The sequence below is a fragment of the Bombus huntii genome, chromosome 6, assembly GCF_024542735.1.
Source record: "Bombus huntii isolate Logan2020A chromosome 6, iyBomHunt1.1, whole genome shotgun sequence".
NCBI lineage: Eukaryota > Metazoa > Arthropoda > Insecta > Hymenoptera > Apidae > Bombus > Bombus huntii.
Genome location: NC_066243.1, coordinates 5,785,882 through 5,810,982, shown reverse-complemented (window position 1 = coordinate 5,810,982; position 25,101 = coordinate 5,785,882). Strand labels below are relative to the sequence as shown.

Below are 25,101 nucleotides of genomic sequence, written 5' to 3'. Positions count from 1 at the left end.
AAACCGGAGCCTTCCCTTTGCAATTTTGAGGAAGTCTTCTAATGCTTTAGCCAAGATTTTATCATAGCTGTAATTAAGCGATTGTCATTTGTAATTGTTTGATATTTGTGAAAGCGAAAGTTGGTTCGAGGTGACAACTGGTCGCCGAACGTAGCCACGGTCACGGGATAAACGTTTTGCCTGACGAAGGTGTGGATCGGTTGTATTGTTCTCCCTAGAAATCACATAGAATTGTACTTTGGAGATGTCGATATAACGGGACACACGTTGTATTAGGAATCAAACTCCAGACAGAAACTGCCTAGCAACGGCGTTTGGATCTTTCTCGATGCTTCCAAAGAGTATACAACAAACTTTTGACAGAAACTGCCTAGCAACAATGATTGGAAACTTCTCGATGCCTCCAGCGAGCATATAACAAACAAATGCAGTCGTATAGGGAAAAAGATTTTCATCAGATATTCATTCGTGTGATCGCCTTGGAAAGTGATACATCGAGCAATTTACCGAGTGTCTCAGCAATCGTATTTTTGTGTTTAAAATTATTTTACTCATAGTAAAGAGTTATCCCTTTGACCGTGGATTCGTTTGAACCCCGGAACATTGTTAATAGCGTTAATTAAATTTATTATTCGTAAAACCTATCGATCGTTAATCTCATTATTCGTTAAATTTATTATTCGTAAGACGTATTATTCGTTCCTCTTATTGTTCGTTAAACTTATTATTCTTTAATCTAATCATTAGTTAAACTTAAAGTTTGTTAATCTTATCATTTATTAAACTCATTATTCATAATATTTTGTAAAATCTTGTTTATTCGCGTAAATATATTTAGTGTTTCGTAAAACAATGGCTAATTCAAACGAAGAATCGTTACGCGCCTTAAATTCTAATGATAACCTGACATACCAATATACCTATATACATGTTTAATACACGTAGTATTTATTTCCCCCATCAAAATTGTCAACGACAACAACTGTCGAAATAAAATCTCGTCTCAACATTTCAGTACTGTATTTACATTCGAAACGCTTCAAACAATAATGACGTCAAGGCGAATACCGCTATATTTGACAGTTACTGATAAATACAATATTCTTATGATGAGAGATAGAGGTGAAATTCGACAAACCATAATGGAAAAGTACGGTGTTGCGCTCTCTACATTGAACACTATATATGTAAAAAGCGAAGAGATTACAAAACAATACGGGCTCATCATGGGTCTCACACGGCGACGTTTACAGGATGTAGATAAAGTTGTTTACCAATGGTACTTACGATGTAAGGAAAGAAAGGTACAAATGACAGGAGCAGACATACAGAGAGAAGCTCTAGAAATTAATGAAAAATTAAACGGACATCCTCGTTTTAAAGCCAGTATTACTTGGTTGCGGGGCTTTAAAGGACGTTACAATATTACTACTGCGGATATAAGGCAAAATATTCAAGCCGCAAATGAATTCACCGCAGCGGAAGCCTTTAAAGCTGATTTCAACAGATTCCTGCAAGAAGGTGGGTTCACATTGAGGAACGTTTACAATGCCGTTTACACAACGGTAATGTGGAAAGCAGTACCAGAAAATTCTTGTATTTTTAACCGTGCAAAATCGACAGGAAACCTGGAAATGTGCGAAGATTACGTTACTGCACTTTTTTGTGCAAATGCTACCGGATGTCACACGATGCCAGTACTAATAATTGGCAACCCGCAAAGTTCATCCGTTTTGAATACAGATATCTTCCCAACTATCTACAATGTAAACACCAAGGTTTGGATGGACAGTAGCATTTTCAAACAATGGTACAAAGAGTATTTCTTAGAATCAATTAAAGAAAGACAACGGGAGAACGGCAGCGAGGACAAATATTTGTTGTTAGTAGATAATATTATGTCGCTTCACGATATCAATGATATCAATAACATAGATCCATTAGTAGAAGTTAAGTCTCCTCCACCGAACGCTGCAGCACTCAGTCAACCAATGAATTGTGGTATAATCACATGTTTCAAGCGAAAGTACCGAATAGAATTACTGAAAACAATAAGGCCATTGTCTATCTACAATACGGAGGAAGAAGTGATAGACCTCTATAAAGAATTAAGCGTGTGGGATTTCTGCCGCTTTGTAAATGATGCTTGGACACTAATCGGCCATTCAATACTGGTAAACTCGTGGGACAACCTTTTAAAACCTATAGACATGCGGCGTACGCAATACACGGAAACATGGGATGCTGACATAAGTAACGCAGTTGAACTTCTGCATACATTACCTGGATGTGAACAGTGCCAGAAGGTTCATGTGTTCCGTTGGTTTAATATGGATAACGGACATGATATAATCAAGAAGGTATGTACCAATGAAGTTCTTCGAGAATTTAAAAACGATACTCTGTGTCCAGTGAACATAAATATTATGGACGATGAAGCTGGACCTTCTCGTGCGAAGTTCTCAAAAAGGAGCTAACGTGGCTTGAAACACAAAATGAAATTAACTCGGTGGAATTGCTTCTATTAAAACGCGTGTATTAAAAAATGTGTTAAGAAATATAATATGATTTAGCGATAAGTAATTGTGGAACCCGTATGATTTTATGTAGCGTTCAATTGTTTCCTTGTAGCATTTGGTTTGATGTACAGAAAAAGCTGTTTTCTATAATTCAACATATATATCATTATTAGTTCCAATAATTAAGATTCTACTATGTATGGAAGACAAGGAAAGACGCGCAATGTTATTCTTGTATTTACGTTCTCTTTGAACTTTATACTTTGAATTTGACAAATTAGAGTTCAAGTAATTGTTAAATTAAATGTTATTATCGCACAAATAAATGATGATGACCTTAAAATAATATTTAAAAAATGTCTTCTAGCGAAAACATTATCTACCAAATAGTATAACCTTGCCCTGCGTAGTTCTTTTCATAATATTAATAACGAAGTTATTTTGGTGCCCAGATTTATGTATCCCATTCTGTATATCAGCGAATATTTATCAGTGCGAGTACCTACCAAAGCCGGTAGATACACGACTAATCAGTGCAAAACTTGAATTGGAACTAAATTTATATTGATAAAATTATATGATATAGAAACATATACATTCACACAAATGGGCTTCTTTTTCTTTTCCTTCTTTCTCGCATTCTTTGTAATTTGTCTTATTAAACGAAAAGGAACATGTAATTGTAAGTAATTCACTAAATGTAATTATTAAGAATGGCGACCTCGACGATGCATATGACTTTGAAGTACGTTAAAGAAAGTAAAAGTCAAAAGAAACTAATAACTATTATTTCGTAGATTTACGATTTACTGAATATACGCTAATAAATAAGCAGTAGCGTTGGACTACAACATTAACCGAAATGTTGATACAGGTACTCGTTAACATATGTCTCTAAAATATTTATATCTGCTTAAAAGAAAGTAGTAGGGCTAATATTTCTTTATAAGGAACTACATCAATCAATGCATCGAAAAATGTAATTTTATTTTGAAAAATGTATATAACCTTCTTCTTATCTCAACACCCATATATGTCTATATTCTGCCTACATCATACTATATATCACTGTATCTATATCTCCCTTATATGTTCTTGAACACAATTTTCTTCTGCATTGTTTCGGGCCGACATTATTCGTCCGAATTAACCGTGTCAGTTAAAAGTATTTACAATTATGTTCAATAAATACGAAGAAGGTATCAATTCTATTTACATTTCTAAATTTGTAAAAGTATTAATCGCGAAATATTGGTTGATAAATCTGTATTTTAGAACCAGGTCTATATTTGCAGAAATGTAGTTATACGTACTCAAACTCCTTTATCAGATTATTACATCAGAATAATACATGTTAAATGATAAATATTTAACATATACAGCTTCATGCTCAATGTTATCATACATAAATAATCTGTATAATCACCATAATCATTCATTGTTAGAAATTGTAAAAGAAAGACTCTTTGTCACATTTAACACTAAACCTACCAGTGTTGGTTAAATTGACCGATTTCAAGCTTTTACACAAATTTAACCATACTTAAACGTTATCATATCACTTCATAATTTCAGAATTTACCTAAAACATGCATAGAATATATTTTCCGTATTTACTTCTAGTTTGTTTTTTTTTTTTTTTTTCTTTTCTAACAATGTTCGATCGTTCGCGGAGAGACGCGATCGCGAGGAAGCGCGCTAACGGGAATCGTAAATTCCGGTTACGATTAGATAATCGGCGCCACGAAATAATCGATCCGATATTTCGTTTAGGATAATAGAGGTGGTTGAACTGATTATAACACTGAAGTAACAGATCGCGATATACACCTTATTCAACAAGTTCGTGGACATAGACAGTTACGCTCGGTGTGTATACATATAAGTTAAACAGGTGACTGATCTAAGGCTGATAAACCAATCCAAGACATTGACTGGTTAACGTATAAAAAACCAGTCAAGGGATGTTGACTGATCTAAAGATGGAAAACCAGCGAAATTCGGCGACGATGCTGACGCAGAGAAAACCTGTTGCTGGATGTTGCTCGTCCCATCACTGGTCACTTGCGGGTAGAAATCCCGCGAAAAATGGGAAAACTCACGTTTCTTCACTGATGGAGCAATAACCATAACGAACGTCTTGACTTGAATATATTTTAATACGATATTTAATACGATTAATTGTATATTTTTATTTTGAAGGCCCTAACGGTAAAATAGAAATGTTTAGTTTTATTACAGTTCCTTAGGATTATTGCGGTCCGACTAATTATATTTGCACAGCTAGTTGTCGCCTCGACCAAGGGATGGATTCCGGGTTACGCGCAGAGTCACCGGATGTAACTCCGGTGGGCACGCAGCAAGTGATAGTAGTGGTGCCAGCTGCATATTTTCCCAAAGATAATTCTAATTTAAATATAAGAACGGCTCCGATCATAGCCACGGCAAGAATTCTTAATAGGGTTGAGAAATGCTATAGATGTCATCTAATAGGGCATTCAACGAGTCAGTGTAAAGCGATCAAACCTGGCAAGGAAATATGCAGATGTGGAGGTAAAGACCACAATATGTCAAACTGCAACAACGAGCCGTGCTGCGCGATGTGTAGCACCCGTAAACTAAACAACACAAGGCATGTCACAGGCTCATTGGCGTGCCCTACGTACAGATAGAGTGTGAAGCAGGGTTAAAATTAAGATCTTGCAGACTAACCTGAATAGTGTGCAAACTGGCACAAGACTTAATGTATCAGTACGCTTGCGAGTACCGAGTAGATGCGGTTGTCATCTCAGAATCGTATAGGCAGTAAGCGTACTGCTTTAACGATGCGAAAAATGACGCCTCCATTTGGATTCCGCTGTTCAATGGCAGGTTTCCTAACGAAGATACATTAATTAATAAGAATGGAATAGTGGGCCTGGTAATTAACAATTGCTTCCCCATAAGTGAGAATTACTCGCTCAACATCAACAGAAATGAGTTTAATGAATACGTTAATAAATAATCTGAGGAAAGGCAGTAGGGAACATCATAAAATCAATACGGCGGGAGATTTTAATGCAAAAACGATGGCTTGTGGAGGAAATAAGACAGACAAGAGGGGCATAACATTAATGGAAGTGTTATGCAAGCATGGTCTGTTTGCAATTAGACTGAGACAAAAATACACATACATTAGGAATGGGAGAATTAGTTGCTCGGATGTAATCAGTGCAGATAATCATACGACTAATATACACGAAAATAATAGAGTTTTAAGAAATTATTCAACCTTTGACCATTACTATATTTTACACAAATTCAAAACGAGGATAAGCAGTTGAAAATTTAATTATTTTAAATTTTCTACGGAGGAATTTGAACCCGAAGACTTTATTAAAAAATTTGACGATGTAGTAAACAATAAAGAAGTTTTTAACAACAACAACGAAGCCGTAATAGGGAATATTTTCAAGACAGTAACGGGAAAACTTGCGAGACAAGTCTGAAAAAGATTAGGATTCCAACAGGAAATAAGAAGGAAGCTATTGGTGGTGTTTCGACCGTTCGCGGAGAGACGCTATCGCGAGATAGCACGTCACCTAGAGTCGTAAATTCCCGTTACGATTAAATAATCGCCGCCACCAACTGATCGATCCCCTGATTTCTGTTACGATAATAGGGATGGTTCAGTTGAGGTTACACTGAATTAACAGGTCTAAATTAATGTTTACTCCAACAACTTTGTAAAGAAGGTAATTACACTGATGCGTATGTACAAGTAAGTGAATGATTGAATTAAAGATAGAAACCCGGTAATAACATGTTGACTGTTCTAACGACGAAGAATAAGTAACTCAAAGTGGCGATACTGTGTCGGAGGAAAGCCGGTGATGGGTGTGTCTAACGCAAGGGACCATCGGATTTGTTGATGACAATTTTGGTTGGGAAAGTGAGGGCAGTGGACATTGCTTCTGGTTGGATAAAAGAAGGTTGGTGGACTAGGAAGGGTCTTAGCCGCCCTCGATAGAAAGTTGCTAGTGGGATGTGTCATACGTGAGAAAAACTAACTTTCCCGTGTCTTCCTGTAGTAAACAATAAGCTTTAGAAACGATTCAGTAAACAGATGAATGTTCGGTCTGAAGGACGTTAGCTAGCGAATTCCTGATATTTACGATGAGTCCTTAAGACTATTGAGGGTACGCAGTAAGGATGAGCGGATATCTGGTTCCCATCTTGCCCGCGGTATGTAGCCTGGTCTAGGTAGAGTGTCGCCCGACGTAACAGGTGGAATAATGAAATTAGAGAACTTAGGAAGAAAAATGGATTTCAAAAGAAGAGCCATGAAAGTGTCGCGTAATAAATGACGACGTAATATATAGATAAAAAGAAAAGCGAATGAACAATAGCCCGTTCGTATACATTATTCACAAGGCGAAGTTATGCTTCAATCGCAAAGTACAGACTGACTTACTGACTAAAGCACTGGGATCTTTACCTCCTCACTATGATTCACATATCTCTCGGGTGGGAGTCCAGCTACTGTCTATTCTCAGCGCTATAGCATGCCCAGGTGTGTTATATGCATACCTGAGGTCGGCGGATTCCTGGCTTCTGGGCGACGTTACAAAAGTAAGGACAAAAAGTTATAATCTTCATCTTAAATCATTGGATGATTTCAAGAAAATTAGGAATTTGCATAAAAGGACAATAGCCAAGAGCAATGAGGAAGCATGGGGAATATTTCACGAGATTTTAGAATGGGACCATTGGGGAAGACCTCATCGCACAGTTACAGCAAGATCAAGGAATAAAATTCCCCCAAGGCCATACCGATTTCAAAGGTAAAAAGTATTATTGAAACATTGTTTGTGACAAAGTTGATCCCGCTGCAAAAAGAAAAATAAGATTTTAGCAGGGTATAACGATAATAATGGAGAGCACCACAATCTGACAAAAATATAGACGATGTGACCGAGATCACTAGGAAACGCAACTCTAAAAAGCGTTAGGTATAGGTGGTGTGCCTGGAGAAATTATCAAACTTATAGTAAACAAAAGAAGCAATGAAGTATACAGAGTGTTGAACCGCATAACAGAGGAGGGCAGAATACCGAAGAAGTGGAAAATAGCACGAGTAATTCAACTTCCTATACCAGGTAAAGATTTTACATCATTGGGTGCATTTCGACTCATAAGCACATTAACAGTAATAACTAAAATTTTTGAGAAGTGCTTCAAACTGCTGATAGAAAGATGTATTGGGTCAGATCCGTTTCACAGTAGACAATATAGATTTCGAAGGAAGCATACTACTGTGGACGCGATATGCCCAGCGCTAGGGTTTTAGTTTTGATTTCGTAATTCTTTTTTTATTTATTTGTTAAAATTACAATCAATTCTCGCGTTGAGAATTTTCAGTAATTTTTCTGGCGTGGCGCAGTGACATGGCTGTTTATTTACAATAAGTTAATACTTATTATAGATAGGTATAATTTATAAGTATTATAAGTAAGTGCATATGCTTAATTTGGATAATTAAATGAATCTAACGTTTAGGTCTAGCGGGTAGTGCCTCTTCAGCCTGCGAATCTGGTCCGTCGTATCGAGTAGTCCAGTGATTAGGGGGTTTCGGTGTTTGTTGATTCTTTTGCTATATCTGTCGCTATATTTTGCTATTTCCTCTTTGACGGTGGGTATCTTGAGGTCGCGGTGTATTGTTTCATTGGTTACATACCAAGGTGCGTCAATTAGGGATCGTAGCGTTTTCGATTGAAAGCGTTGGAGTATTTCAATGTTGGAGTTACTCGCTGTTCCCCATAGTTGGATTCCGTAGGTCCAGACAGGTTTTATTACGGTCTTGTAGAGGGTAATTTTATTCTGTATGTTTAGTTTGGAGCGTCGGCCCGTGAGCCAATAGAGATTTTTTAGTTTGACCTTTAGTTGCTTCGTTTTATCTGAGATGTGTGTCTTCCATGTTAGTCTCCTGTCCAGGGACATGCCCAGGTATCGGACTGTGTCCCTGCTAGGAACTGTTGCATTGTTGATGGTGACCTGGGGGCAGGTTTGTTTTCGGAGCGTGAAGGTTACATGTGAGGATTTCTTTTCGTTGACTTTGAAGCTCCATTTGTGAAACCACTTTTCCATGGAGTCGAGACTTCGCTGGAGAGTGGATGAGGCTATTACCGGGTCTGCGTGGGTAGCTAATAGCGCTGTGTCGTCTGCAAATGTCGCTATTGTTATATCGTTTGATATAGGTAGGTCGGCAGTGTAGATGGAGTACAGTAGGGGTCCGAGGACACTACCTTCGGGTATGCCGGCTTCTATTGGGAATGTTGCGGAAGTGGCGTCTAGGCATTTAACCATGAATTGTCTATTGGTTAGGTAAGATTTTAGGATGGAGTAGTAGGGGTGACGTAGGATCTTTTTACGCTTGTATAGTAGCCCTTCATGCCATACTTTGTCGAATGGCTGTTGGATGTCTAGGAAAACCGCTGAGCAATATTTTTTCTTTTCGAGTGTTTGGCTGATCGTATGAGTTAAGCGGTGGATTTGCTCTACTGTAGAATGATGTTTTCGGAAGCCGAATTGGTGATCTGGGAGTGTTTTCAAGTTCTCTAGGATTGGAAGGAGTCGGTTCGTGAGCATCTTCTCGAATAGTTTGGACAGGGTAGATAAAAGACTGATTGGGCGATTGGAGTTGGTTTCGTATATCGGTTTACCGGGTTTAGGAATGAGGGTAATCAATGAGATTTTCCAGGCCTTTGGATAGTGTTCAAGGCGAAGGATAGCATTAAAAATCGATGTGATGAGTGCTATCCCTTCTATGGGAAGTTCCTTGATTGCTTTATTGCCTATTAGGTCGTGCCCTGCTGCTTTCTTGGGATTTAGGCGACTGATTGTTACTATAGTCTCTGCAGACGAGAACGGTTCAATAGGAGGGGACATTTGGAAGGGGGTGTGCAAGTATTCAGTAACGTCCGTGGCAGATTTGGGGAAATGGGGTTTGAATACTTTAGACAAGTATTTAGCAAACAGGTCGGCTTTTTCTATAGGGCTTCGCGCCCATCCGCCTTGCGGACGGCGGATTGGTGGGATCATTTGTGGGGGGCGTGAGAGTTTCATGGAGGCCTTCCATAGTGAGTAGTCGGAGTCGGCTGTGGGGGATAAACTGGCAAGGTATTTTTGGGAACAGTCGTTTTTGTAATTTTTTATGGTTTTGGATAGCTTTCTAGTTACGTTGTTTAGTTTGCGTTTGTCATCCGGTGTTCTATGGGTCTGCCATACTCTTCTTCGTCTATGTTTTTCTGCTATTTTTTTTAGTGTGTATTGGGAATATTCTTGTTTGCTGATAGACGTCTTTGTCGGCGTGGAGAGGCGTTTATTATGCTCGTGTTTAAGTATTCCGTGGCTGCTTCTATTTCTTCCTTAGTTTTTAGTGAAGTTAAGGCTGAAGTTGAGTGTGTAAAGACTTCTCTAAAGAGCTGCCAGTTGGTGTGTTGGTTGTGAATGGCGCCATTAGGTGTATTCTCGATAATTGTTGAACTGACTGTTGCTATCACGGGGAAAGATCAGAGGAGAGATCAGCCGAGGAGTTGATTTGTACGTGTTTTGATGAGATATTTTTAGTTACGAAGAAGTCGAGAAGGTCGGGTATTTTGTTAGTGTCAGAGGGCCAGTATGTGGGTTCGTATGTGGTGAGGTAGTTGAGGTTGTTGTTTATTATGCTGTTTAAGAGGTTTTTGCCTCTTGCTGTAACCAGTCTGCTGCCCCATTGGCTGTGCTTGGCGTTATAGTCTCCTCCAGCTATGAATCTATTGCCCAGGGTGTCCAGGAAGTTATCAAAGTCTTCTTTGGCGATGGAGTGTCTGGGATGGCAGTATACTGCTGAAGTGGTGATTGAGCCATGACAGTCTTCTGTTGCTACGTTTGTTGCTTGGAGGTAGTCTTTCTGGAATGATGGAAGTTCGTAGTGCTTAATACTTGCTTTGATTATTATTCCGGTGCCACCGTGGGCCTTTCAGCTGGGGTGTTGGGTATGGTAGAATTTGTAACCATTTATTTTCAAATAGTTTTTGTCGCTGAAGTGGGTTTCCGGTACGAGCATTACGTCGATTTGCAGGTGTTTTAGGAAGAGTTCTAGTTCAAATTTGTGTTGCGCTAGACCATTGGCATTCCAAAGAGCTATGCGTCTTGGTTTTATTTTGCGTCGGGGCGTATTAATTTATCCGTGATGAGTGTTAATAGCGATAGCAAATTATTTATTTGCTCCGATTGTTTCTGTATTAGCGTTTCAAGCCTAGAGAGGTTGTCTGTGTTAGGTGAGTTGGGGACACTATTTTGAGAAAGATCCCTTTGGCTATTCGGATTATTTTGTATGTCTTGTACTGCTTGGGCATGGGAGGTTGAGGTGGTACTGAATTTAGTAGCACTGGGTATTTGGTTGGTTGAAGGGATTGGGGTAGTCGTGAATTTCGGCGGGCTGGGTATTTGATTGGTTACCTCTTTTGCTCTGAGTTTAGGGTACTTGTTTGTGTACAGGGTTTTGTAGGCTGAGCAGCCTTTGTAGTTGGCAAGATGGTCACCTTAACAGTGGCTGCATTTCGCTGGGCTTTCCTGTGTTTTACTGCGTTAGTCAGTGGGGTGTGTACCTGCACATTTAACGCAGCGAAATGTATGTTTGCAATATTTTTGCGTACCTTTTGGCCGTACCTTTGGCACTTTTTGCATTGAACTATCTCTTTTTTGACAAGCGATGGCTCGAATTTAACTATTGAGATCAATAGCCGGCTGACTTTGTAGATATCTTTGTTTTTGGGTTTTGGTTTTGGATCTAAGAAGAATAAGGATAGCGGGTCTTTCGAGACTCTATGCCTTATGTTGCTGATGTTGATGACTTCGTGGCCGAGTTTTAATAAATCGAATTTTAGCTCGTCAATGTCTGCTGAGTGGTGGATGTTTCGTAGGACCACCCGGAAAGGCCTTTCCTGTTTGAGTTGGTAGGTGTGGAAGTTGGCGTTCAAGGTCCTAAGTATCTTGATGAGTTTTCTGTAAGCTTCTGGGTTTGTCGGCAGTATTTTTACTTTATTGTTATTTATCTTCAAGTTGTAGTCCTCCTTGGAAATATCTCTCTCGAAGGACTTGATCATTGTTTGGATGTCAATGACATTATCAACAAATATTGGTGGGGGAGGGGGGATTCTCTGTGCGTGTTGGTTTGGCGGTGGATCTGCGATTTCCATGGCGTCGTTTCAAGATTTCAATACGGCGAACCTGTTGTGGGTGTTTATTTGTATTGTTGATTGTTCGTTCCGGGTGTCGTTCGTGTTTGATTTTGGTGTTTCCATCTTTCGCTTTTTTGAATTATTGGCGTCATTGGTACGTGGAGATCTGCCGCACTTTTGCCATGGTGGAGGTATGGCGGGGTAGTTGTGAATTTGCTCTGGAGAGCCTAGTCGTGATTGCTGGACCATCATCGAGCTAGTTAATTCAAAATGAATAACTACTCGTGAGGCTATGAGGTTAGTATTCGGGTTGGGGTTAGGTGCATGGGATTTTCTTCTCCCTAAAGGATAGGAAACACTTGGCTGTGTTCACTTTCGACGGTTGGGCGGCACGTGTTGTTTTCGAACTTTACTGAGCACTAGAGACACGTCTGCACGCTTCGGCACTCAACAGCGAACTGAACTGAACATGTACTGCGGAGACGCATCGACATCTGGCAATCATCTTACTCTAAGAATAGGGTCTGCGTGTGGCGAGCCACGGGACAGAAACCGTTGGAATGTTTATTATCGCGTGCCCTCACAAATATTTCTTTTAAGGAGAGGTATAGAATTACTCCATACCTTTGTTAGACAAAGCGTTCATCCCGTGATCGCGGCTACGTTCGGCGACTGGCTGTCGCCTGGAACCCAAGCTCGTTATGACAGATCTCGAACAAATACAATCGGATCGAATGACGACAATTGTTTAATTACGCCTATGATAGAATCTAGATTAGATAGGTGTTAAGGGATTTTCCCGAAGTTCCAAAGGGAAGGCTCCGATGTCCTTTCATCTCCGACATATATATGTCGGGTTGACATTAGAATTTAAGACGCGTAACGATTCTTCGTTTGAAATAGCCATCGTTTTACAAAACAAAGATTACATTTACGCGTATATACAAGATTTTACAAAATATTATGAATATTGAGTTTAATGAATAATAAGATTAACGAAAAATAAGTTTAACTAATGATTAGATTAAAGAATAGTAAGTTTAACGAATAATAAGATTAACGAATAATAAGTTTAACAAATAATGAGATTAACGAATAATAGGTTTTACGAATAATAAGTTTAACGAATAATGAGTTTAATAAACGCTATTAACAATGTTCTTGGGTTCAAACGAATCCACGGTCAACGGGATAATTCTGTATTTTGCGTAGAATAATTTTAGGCACAAAAAAATACGATTGCTGAGACGATCGGTAAACTGCTCGATGTATCACTTTCCAAGGCGATCACACGAATGATGATCTGATGAAAATCTTTCTCGCTGTACGATTGCATTTGTTTGTTATATGCTCGCTGGAAGCATCGAGAAGGTTTCTATCGCCGTTGCTAGGCAGTTTCTGCCAAGAATTTGTTGTATACTCTTTGGAAGCATCGAGAAAGTTCCAAACGCCGTTGCTAGGCAGTTTCTGTCTGGAGTTTGATTCCTAATACAACGTGTGTCCCATTATACCGACATCTCCAAAGTACAATTCTATGTGATTTCTAGGGAGAATTATACAACCGACCACACCTTCGTCAGGCAAAACGTTTATCCCGTGACCGTGGCTATGTTCGGCGACCAGTTTTCACCTCGAACCCACGTTCGCTATCACAAATGTCGAACAATTACAATCAGATTGAATGACAACAATTGCTTCATTACAGCTATGATAAAATCTAGGCTAAACCATTAGAAGACTTTCCCAAAATTGCAAGGGGAAGGCTCCGGTTTTCCATTCGTCTCCGACACGGCCATTCTGACTATCACACGTCCTCGTGTGCAGCTAAAATACAGAGATTTTTTTTCAACATTAGACTCCGTGTAACTGATATTATTTACCATTCGATTAAATGTTCCAAATAAGTCATGGGTCCAGTTCAACAACAAAACTTTGTTCGGAGATTTGACAAGCAAGGAAATGAAAGAGAACTCTAATTAGTAGTGTTATAGTTTGTATTCAAAGTGCCAATTGCATTCCGTAAGTCACCAGTCAGAGCGCAATGACACGACAGATCATTTTCCATTCCGCACAAAGATCTCAGTTTGTTGGATCATATCACCACGTTGGGTGCATTACGAAAGGCGCAAGACACCACACTGGGCGTATTACAGAAGGCGCAGGACACCACACTAGGTATATTACAGAAGGCGCAGGCACTACACTGGGTGTATTACTATGACCACAATGCGGTGCTAATGATTCCCCGAGGTCAATGTGCTCGCATCGTTATTATCACTGTCGCTGTCATCACCGCAGACGTCCAACTCAGCAGGAATGCAACCATCTGGCATCTTTCTCAACTTGTCGTGTCTATCCTTATATGACCGTTTGCCATCTAGAGTTTTTAAAGTATATCTATCCCTCTCTAAAACTTCCGTTATCACGAATGGACCCTTGAATTTCGGATCTAGCTTCGTTTGGTTTCTCTCCTCGTTCTTACGTAACACAAAGTCACCGAGATTAAACCTAACTATCTTCGCTTTCGTTTTGTCAAACCTGTCTTTATCATAACTGACGCAAGTCTCTATGTTCTGTATCGCCTGTTGCCTTACATTGGAGATGTCTACTTCCTTTTCCTCGATATTATCAGGCAACCGTATGCCGTAGGGCCTTGCTGCCTTCCCAATTAATAATTCTAGAGGACTTGATTTGGTTACACTATTGGTGGTGCAAATCAAGGCTAGTTGTATCTCGCCAATCGCGTCTTGCCAAGATCGCCCGGTCGTTTCCACCGTCGTAAGCATATTTTTCAGCATACTCATAATACGCTCTACTTGTTCATTGACCCTACTAGCACCGGTTGCTATTAAGTGGAGTTTAATGTGTCTATCTTGACAGAAATTTTGGAAATCTTTACCCGTAAAACATCTTTCTTGGTCCGCTATTACCCGGCAGGGATTGCCGAATAAAAATATAGCGGACTTAAGTGCTGTAATGATGTTAAGGGAATCTAGTTTACGGGTATGATGCAGGTATACAAATTTTGTAAAAGCGTCGACCAAAACAATGACATACTCCTTCGAGTCACTCTTACCGCTTAACTTGCCCGTTATATCCATGTGAACCGTATGCCAGGGTATGCTGGTCTTAGGTATGGGATGTAGTTCAGCTTGTACTTTACCTGAACTAGCCTTCGAAACTCGACAAGCATGACAGTCTTCAACGAATTTGCGAACATATTTCGCCATTCCCTCGAACCAGTAATACTCGTAGAGTTTCTCAAGCGTTTATCCCAACCTAAGTGCATAATGGACTGATGCACATGGTTAATGACGGATCACCTAAAACCTCTTGGTACAATGAGCAAGCAAAGAGTTCTGCCTTTTCTCTGTATTTTACGATGGAGTGTACCGGACCGTAATTCGTACGTATTCGCAATGTCTTCCGCGAGCTCTTCGTTTCGTAATTTACGGACGATCTCAGAAATTTGTGGGTCGCGACGTTGTTCTGCTAGCAACCAATCGTTGGAGATTTCGGTCAGATTGATTTCTTTCTCTACAATTTTGTTGATCGTACGATGATCCAGATCTACGGGGTTTCGCGAAAAGAAATCGATTATAACTTTTTAGAAAACCTTTTCAAAAGTCCTTGTTGCCAGGGAATGATACCTTATCATACCTTTTGTAATTTTGAAGGAAACTTATTACTGAATAAAACAAATCTTCATAAGTTCTTTTCTGTACTATTATGGTAAGTCTTTTTTAGTAATTATATGTTATTAATTTCCATAATGTTTCGTATATTGGCTGCTTTTAATTATGAAATGCATTATTAATATGTAAAAGAAATGCAAAATTCCACTTATTTGTTATCTTTTATATTTGTTATCCAAAAATTACAAGTGAGAAGAACAAATCTCATCTATAGTCCCATACATACTTATTTCTGTACTTATAAGGACTAATTAAATTTTATCATAAACTATTAGAGTTGAGCATTATTTAAATAATATATCAAGTCCCATAACTGCAAAATCATAAGAAAACTTTCAGTCTTTGTATGTTGTGTTGCGCACTTTTATATATTGATGTACTGTAAAACTAAATATGCCATGTTTGAAATCATATTGAGAAACGATTTATATACTTCATTCCCCAATGGATTACATAATGTTCGCTGAAAAAAGAAATGTGGCAGAAGATAGTCTATAATAATTTATTATATACGGAGATTTATGAACTTAGAATGTAATAACATGAAATTGTATCAGCAGCTTTTATAACAAGAATTATAATAAATGTCCAGTAAATAACAGAAGTTTATATAACAAGTTTATAAATTATACAAAGTGTATGCAGAGAATGTACACCAAATATTCACTTAGGAAGGAATAAAATAATTCATGCAATTGTGTTTAATTGTATTTGTGGTAACTGCTGATCACACAAAATAAGTACTGTAATATCGGAATATATTAAAGGTGTAATTTTGTCCGATTAATTATTATTTATTAATAATGGATTGAAAATACAGATATTAGTTAGACAGAGAAACGATGTTTGATTAACAGGAAAACTAAATGCAACGCTCGTATTTACATCAAATAACTTGACAACTATTTGGTAACTCTCTCTCTCTCTCTCTCTCTCTCTCTCTCTCTCTCTCACTAGCAACTCTAACACTCGACAACACTCGCAACTCAATTCTAACGATTCTATGCTTCGACGTCTCGATCAACTCTGACCCTCGCCAATGCATTCCTGCTCGGTCGTGCTCGCTCTTGCTCTCGTCCTCTCTCTCACACACACAAACACACACACACACTTTTCGGCTCACATACTCTGGTCTCTCGATTGCCACTCCTTGAAATATGAAACCGTACCTCTGTTTTGACGCTGCTTATCTTTTCTCGCGTCACTGTTACTAGGCGCTTGTCACAGACGAAATTCGAGCAGCTCTATATAACAAACCGAAATTCCGAACGCCTTATCGCGTGTGACCGTCCGGTCAGCATCCGTTCTCAGCCGCCTGAGTGGCATTCGATCACTCCAGCCGTTCTCCGAAGTTTACACTAAGTATAAACAAAACCTTCTCCCACTCCAACGAATGGAAGAATATAAATGCTCCCTTCAAAATCATCCAGTCAGTCAGTCTAAAAAAATTCTTAACTAATCCAAGTATCGAAAGTGTATCATCGCGAACCGAAAAAATTGTATAAATTGAGTAAAAAATAGAAAGAACTTTATCTCCTTTTCGGAAATTAACAAGTTCCTTATTTTTACCTTAATTTTACACGACATTTTTGGCGATCCGTGCCAGGATCTATTCACTTCAGTGCAAACGAAATTACGATTTCGGCGTACGCGCATCATTGAAGATCGAAGGATCAACGGACCCAGTGCGAATCTTTGCTACTACGAAGCCCTGCAGCAACTTTCAACGTTCCACTACGGTGAAACTAGACGAGAGCACTACGGTCAGCGCAGAGCAAGCCTACGAATAAGATTCGGAATCTAGAACCAACCAGAGAGGAAACATCCCTGAGACACCTCAACGGTCATAGCTACTACGGTAAGCTGAAAAATCTGGATTCATTTTCACGATACCGTGTGAGAAAACCCAGTTTCTCAAGCGCTTCGAGTCCAAATAGCAACAGTAGTTCAGAATCAATAAGCTCAATTAGAATCATGCCCACATCACGAAAAGACAAAGTCGAAATTATTGAAACCGTTTCTACAAACGGAGGTACGGACAATTCGAATCGTGCCATACTCGACGTGATACAAAAACAAATTGAAATTCTTGCGCAACGTGTAGAAGAGACACAACGGACGGCCGACAGTGAAAATAAGAAGCGTGCAGCGGAAATAGAACTATTAGGCAAAAATATCTCCAAAATAAAAATAGGACGCGACGCTACTACAGAACTAGGCTCCCTTATTACTATGGACGAATCTGTTGCCGCGAGAGATAGAACTTCCCCACCATGCGTTCCAATTCGAACAGAAGAAGGCAACCATCCCTCTTACGAAGACCGTCCACCGCAATTCGCCTCTCCGAGCTTACGGGCCAAAGACGCGATAGTATGTATTCCGCAATTAAACGGCGAAGACAATATCGGAGTAGAAGAATTCATACGCGAAGTACGCGAATTACGAGCCATGTGTAGCGAGCCCACGCTACAATTAAAAATGATCAAAATCGGGAAAATCACGGGTAAAGCCGCAATGGCCATCTGCAATATACCGATATACGAATACGGACACCTGTACGATGCCCTAAGACGAAACGTAGCCACCCAAGACTCTGTTAGAGAACATCAAGACCAGCTACGCGAAACGAGACAGCGTCACGACGAAAGTGTGCAAAGTTATATCATCAGGTTCCGCAGAGCGCTCAATAAGTTACAATACAGTATAACGAACGAATACCGTGACGAAATTACTAGACGAGCTATGAACGACAGGATTTTAAAAGACTCCGTGATCGATTTTATCCGAGGCCTGAAAGGCGAAATAGGACAATTACTACTCGCCACTCCACCATACAATATCCTTGAAGCCGAAAAGAAAGCCACCGACATCGAGCGATTCTTCAGGGAAGATCGAAATCGACGACCAAAACCAATAGAACAATTACGACTTCCTGAGCAGCAACGACTAACAACCAATAATCCTAATCCGATCACTAAAAAACCAACTCCAACACCCAATCCAATGCCAAGAAGCTTCCGACAAACCGAACAAATACCACTTGCCCAAAGGACACAATTAAAATGCTTCAAATGCAACCAAATCGGACATGTCTCCAGTCAATGTAAAAATTTTCGAACACCCAGCCAATTTCCGAGACCACCAGCAGTCCATAATCTCGAGACACACAAGGAAGAAATAGAGAAACCAATAGACCAGACTTACGAATTAACGCCACAACAGGAAGACTACCCACAGTACTTTTACGATCCGACGGATAGCGACATAAATTCCTCGTTGACAGCGGAGCAGGAATTAATATACTCAAGCGAAGATGCGTATTACGACCAAGAATAACAAAAGAACGGAAATTCTCGATGGGACACTCTAAATTTAAAACTAACGAACACGCTTTGATAAAACTATTTGGCAAAACTCTAGAATTTTTTGTGGTAGAAGACAACTTTACAATTATAGAAGACGGCATACTCGGTTTGCCAGCCCTATCTAAATTCAAATTTGAACTCTCGAATCAACAATTAAAATTTGACAATAATATACTTTTATTGCAACAGGAAAACGACGTACCTCCAAAACAAGCAGTGTCAAAAACAGTCTACCTGGAAGGAAAACCGACAACGATATGCTTTATCAATGGTGGTGAGTGCTTAGCCAAAATAACCAATCTTATCGAAAATTCAAATACATACGATCAAGTCTCCACATTTAAAGATATAGTCAGATTCTCGCATATAGAAAAAACTCTCCGTGAACCAATCGAAAAGATATTGCTGTTTTACCTCGACGTATTCAATCTAGAGACTGACCTTTTACCATGTACTAACCGTGCTAAGCACACAATAACGTTAAAAGAGAATGAAGTCATTAACACAAAATCTTACCGACCGCCTGAATGCCATAAAGAAGAAATCAAACGACAAATGGACGAAATGCTACAAAAGAACATTATAGAACCATCTGATTCTCCTTACAATTCACCAGTCTGGGTAGTACCAAAAAAGGCAGACGCCTCAGGGAAACAGAAATGCCGAATTGTAATAGACTTCAGAAAAATAAACGAACTAACTGACCAGGACGCATATCCATTACCTGACATAGACGACATACTATCCCAACTAGGCAACGCAAAATTCTTCTCAGCCCTCGATTTATCCTCCGGATTCCACCAAATCCCAATGGACATAGACTCTAAAAAGTACACAGCATTCTCCACACCACAAGGACACTATCATTACAATAGGATGCCATTCGGTTTAAAGAATGCACCTGCAACATTTCAACGCATGATGGATACCGCGCTAAGAGGACTCATAAATAAACATTGCTTCGTATATTTAGACGACATTATAATATTCGGACAGTCGATTGAAGAGCACAATAGCAACCTCGCGATAGTATTGCAACGCCTACGCGAACTCGGACTCAAAATACAGCCGGACAAATGCGAATTTCTCAAACCAGAATTAGAATATCTTGGACATATAGTAACCGCCGAAGGTGTAAAGCCAAATCCCAAAAAATTAGAAGCCGTTAGCAATTTCAAACAGCCACGTAATCCCACAGACATCAAATCGTTCTTAGGACTAGCAGGTTATTACCGTAAGTTCATCAGAAACTTTTCTAAGATCGCGAAACCATTGACCGAACTTACAAAAAAGGAGACACCATTTCATTGGACAGATAAAACCCAGGAAGCATTCCAGACATTAAAAAACAAACTCTGTTCATCACCCGTACTAAAATTCCCAGACTTTGCGAAACCATTCACATTAACGACTGACGCCAGTAACGAAGGTATAGGTGCAATCTTATCACAGGACGGACATCCATGTTGTTATATCTCGCGAACTCTAAACCCACTGGAACGAAATTATTCCACTACAGAAAAAGAACTTTTAGCAATAGTATGGGCCGTGAAACGCCTCCGACAATATCTGTTAGGACGGAAATTCCTCATCCGAACCGATCACCAAGCACTAAAATGGTTACAGAATTGCAAAGACCCCTCATCACGCTTGATGAGATGGCGATTAAAACTAGAAGAATGCGAATACGACATAGAATACACGAAAGGAAAAGATAATACTGCAGCCGACGCACTATCTAGAATACATGTTCTGACCAGACGACGCGAAAATTTGAACATAGAACTCGATAAAAAATATCACGATTGGGAAAAATCTACCGACGTGTTACCCAAAATTCTCAAAATGACTCCGAACCGTAAATCTTTCTATCAACTATAAAAAACAGAGCTAGGAAATTGCGACAGAATCAAATGGTTAACCAAACTAAACGAAATTATTCATACAACGAGAAGATAGGTATAGGCGACGACAGTTTCACAGAAACCGAGAAGAACGCGATCAAAGGAATTTTATTATTCCTGAACGTCACTGCGAAAGAATTAAGTCTTGCATGGAAACCAATCCAAACATATAGCGACGAAGAAGTAGACGAATTATTAAGAGAAAATCACGATTTAGTAGGAGACCCCGGTATACAAAAGACATACGACCGCATTCGTGAACGGCACTGAGTGCCAGATTTGATGAAACGCATACAGCAACATATAGAATCATGCGACACCTGCCAAACATCTAAAACTACACGTATCAGACCGCGCGAAGAACCTTGTATCACCGACACACCCCTCGAACCAAACGATAAAATTGCTATGGACTTATTAGTCCCACTGAAAAAGACGAAAAAAGGCAATCAGTACATTCTATCCATACATGACGAATTGACAAAATACTTAATACTCGTACCACTAAAAACTCAGCAAACGGATACAATTTGGAACGCACTATTGAATCATTACATTTACATCTTTTCCGCTCCAAAAAAGATATTAACTGACCGCGGACAGAATTTTATATCTAGTTTAATGCAACAGTACGAAGACGCGTTCAAAATCAAACATATCAAAACGACATCCTTCCACCCACAAAGTAACGGATCGTTAGAACGGACACACGCAGTAGTAACAGACATGTTAAAATCGATACAGCGAAATTCGGATGAAGAATGGGACGATCAACTTAACTTTGTATGCCTTGCATATAACACAATGATACACGACTCTACTGGTTACACGCCATTCGAACTCACATTCGGACACCAAGCCAATCTTCCCTCCACAATATCCAAGAATCCCCAACGCACATACGCAGACGAAGTCACGTTCCGCAAAAAGGAATGGGACTCTAGACTCCGACACGCTCGCGAAACATTGATCAAAAGCAAACAGCGATATCAGCGCGATCAAAAACGTAAAATTATAAAACCTCAATCAGTTCTCAAAGAAGGAGACTCCGTTTTAATACATAACGATCATAAAAGGCATAAACTTGATGTGGAATGGTTAGGACCGTACACGATTGATAAAGTATGTACTCCATACTATCTGATTCAAGACAAAAAGATACACGGTAATCGTTTAAAACCTTACTTTCCAGGTCGACGCTCCTCTTTGCCGGAATAGTATCCGCGCAAATAAATATTACACCATTAGAAGGAAACTCTGTATTCGTAGAAAACATAGAAAAAGGATATTTATACAGCGACACTGCCAATGTAATAGTAGGATTAGACACTAGCGACATATACGAACAGATAAGCGCAATAGAATCATATAAATTAACAATAGACTCACGTGCAATCAGCAAACAATACGTCGAAGAGTTAGGCGGATTACAAAATCGCATCAATAACCTAAAACAACGATCGATACAATAGGCGACGAGATAGAAACTCTTAATTTCGAACACAGAATTAAAAATATACAGTATTGGGGACTAACCACGCTCCAGATATTAGGGTACATAGCATTAGGCATACTAGGTATATATGGATTAAACAAAATAGGGGTATTCAAATGCATCAGGAAATGTATACCGAACAAATTATGCATCAATTTATTTTGCTGCCGAAACGAAACTGTAATCAACAGCCACAATGCGACAGCCCCACCAGTACCACTCACCCTGGGCTCAACACCCAACATCTATATTCCAACCAACACATACCACTCAGATGAAGAGGAGGAATCAGCTGTAGTTTTCAAGCCACGTCAAGTCCGATTCCACAAAAGACTTCTGAAGAAAACTTGAGGGATCAAGTTCAATCTAAGAAGGGGGGAATGTCACAGACGAAATTCGAGCAGCTCTATATAACAAACCGAAATTCCGAACGCCTTATCGCGTGTGACCGTCCGGTCAGCATCCGTTCTCAGCCGCTTGAGTGGCATTCGATCACTCCAGCCGTTCTCCGAAGTTTACACTAAGTATAAACAAAACCTTCTCCCACTCCAACGAATGGAAGAATATAAATGCTCCCTTCAAAATCATCCAGTCAGTCAGTCTAAAAAAAATTCTTAACTAATCCAAGTATCGAAAGTGTATCATCGCGAACCGAAAAAATTGTATAAATTGAGTAAAAAATAAAAAGAACTTTATCTCCTTTTCGGAAATTAACAAGTTCCTTATTTTTACCTTAATTTTACACGACACGCTCTTGGATGTAAACAAACCACAAAAAGACGACGTACACGGTGTTTTCTAATTTCCGCCGATCTCCAATCAAAGCTATTCTACGATATTACAGTAGTAATATCTGATACAATAGCGAAAACTGTATTAATTATATCGATTAGGGCACACCTGATCAATTCCAGTTATCTTAAAGTATATTGCCAAGGTCATTCTCAGCTTTATCCTATATGACGGTTTCCAAAATATTTATCATAGGAAACTTTTATATATATGTCGGGTTATCATTAGGATTTAAGGCGCGTAACAATTCTTCGTTTGAATTAGCCATTGTTTTACGAAACAGAGAATATACTTACGCGAATAAACAAGATTTTACAAAATATTATGAATAATGAGTTTAATAAATGATAAGATTAACAAACGATAAGTTTAACTAATAATTAGATTAAAGAATAATAAGTTTAACGAACAATAAGAGGAACGAATAATATGTCTTACGAATAATAAATTTAACGAATAATGAGATTAACGATTGATAGGTTTTACGAATAATGAATTTAATTAACGCTATTAACAATGATCCGGGGTTCAAACGAATCCACGGTCAACGGGATAACTCTTTACTATGCGTAGAATAATTTTAAACACAAAAATACGATTGCTGAGACACTCGGTAAATTGCTCGATGTATCACTTTCCAAGGCGATCACACGAATGTATATCTGATGAAAATCTTTTTCGTTATACGACTACATTTGTTTGTTATATGCTCGCTGGAGGCATCGAGAAGATTCCAATCCTTGTTGCTAGGCAGTTTCTGTCAAAAGTTTGTTGTATACTCTTTGGAAACATCGAGAAAGATCCAAACGCCGTTGCTAGGCAGTTTCTGTCTGGAGTTTGATTCCTAATACAACGTGTGTCCCATTATATCGACATCTCTAAAGTACAATTCTATGTGATTTCTAGGGAGAACAATACAACCGATCCACACCTTCGACAGGCAAAACGTTTATCCCATGACCGTGGCTACGTTCGGCAACCAGTTGTCACCTCGAACCCACTTTCGCTTTCACAAATATCAAACAATTACAAATGACAATTGCTTAATTACAGTTATGATAAAATCTAGGCTAAAGCATTAGAAGGCTTCCTCAAAATTGCAAAGGGAAGGCTCCGGTTTTCCTTTCATCTCCGACATATACATACATTGTGCTTGTTGTAAGAAACGTTTTGAAATATTAATAGTGCCATGTTACAAAATTTGATCCCAGTCTGAAAATATATATAGAAGTTACAAAATATTTAATGCAAACTTATATTTATTAAAAAATTAATATACATTATAGACAATTATCTTAAGTATATACATAATAAATATTTAATAGTATATAGTAATATAGTCCCACTCAATACTAATATTAATATTATTGTGGATGGTTGTCCGTTTAAATACTTTAGTGATTTTTAAAATATATGTATGTATTTATACTAAATATCTTACAACTTCAGTATAGATTTTCAAAATTGTTTAAAATTTCTCCAATATATTATATACTACGATAATTAGATTTCATTATAGCGCCAATGAAATTCTAAAATGTCGTATAACATACGTAATATACGTAATATGCTCACATTGCTCATAAAATGTATCCACAAATGTACGAATACCTTTATGAGTCTATTATCATATATAACTGCCACTTGGCTTTAGTTTTCAAGTTTCAAATAATTAATGTTTAGTACTATATGCACTATTTAACGGTTTATTCTATTGTCCTATAAACAATTTTTTAAGGACGCTAGGTATTTGGTACATTATTGATCAAATGAAGATCAGAGTAAGGTGCAACATTCCATACATCATTAGATTCATTGAAAATAATTTTCTGTAAATTAAATTTTTACCGGCAGATCACCGATATGAGCAGCCCTCCTTTGGCAAATCTGTTTAGTTAATAAGAAAACCGTCACGTGGTTTTCATAGTACAAAAGAAGCAATATATAAATCACGTACCAAGTTTGATAACTATAATTCATATAAATTTTTAAACAAGCAGTAGATAATAATAGTATACATATAACAAAAGGGAAAATTCCATTTTATGATACATATAGATTTATTTGTCGAACACTTTGGCATGTGTTGCATAATTTTTACATTTACAGAATTGTGGAGGATAGATCT

At 38.7% G+C, this 25,101-nt stretch overlaps 2 protein-coding genes across 2 annotated transcripts; both read left to right on the top strand.

Annotated features, from left to right (window-relative positions):
* Positions 1 to 1,049: 1,049 nt before the first annotated feature.
* Positions 1,050 to 2,477, top strand: LOC126866763 (jerky protein homolog-like). Its single transcript, XM_050620702.1, has one exon. It carries the CDS (start codon positions 1,050 to 1,052, stop codon positions 2,475 to 2,477), a length of 1,428 nt encoding a protein of 475 aa, XP_050476659.1.
* Positions 2,478 to 17,923: 15,446 nt separating this feature from the next.
* Positions 17,924 to 21,918, top strand: LOC126866979 (uncharacterized). Its single transcript, XM_050621045.1, has 3 exons — positions 17,924 to 18,888; positions 18,972 to 19,056; positions 21,879 to 21,918. Exon 1 carries the CDS (start codon positions 17,932 to 17,934, stop codon positions 18,751 to 18,753), a length of 822 nt encoding a protein of 273 aa, XP_050477002.1. The 5' UTR covers positions 17,924 to 17,931; the 3' UTR covers positions 18,754 to 18,888; positions 18,972 to 19,056; positions 21,879 to 21,918.
* The last annotated feature ends 3,183 nt before the right edge of the window (positions 21,919 to 25,101 follow it).

Bases quoted from the DNA above. Each gene is read 5' to 3' on its own strand.
- LOC126866763 (XM_050620702.1), top strand. From the start codon at position 1,050: ATGACGTCAAGGCGAATACCGCTATATTTGACAGTTACTGATAAATAC.
- LOC126866979 (XM_050621045.1), top strand. From the start codon at position 17,932: ATGGCCATCTGCAATATACCGATATACGAATACGGACACCTGTACGAT.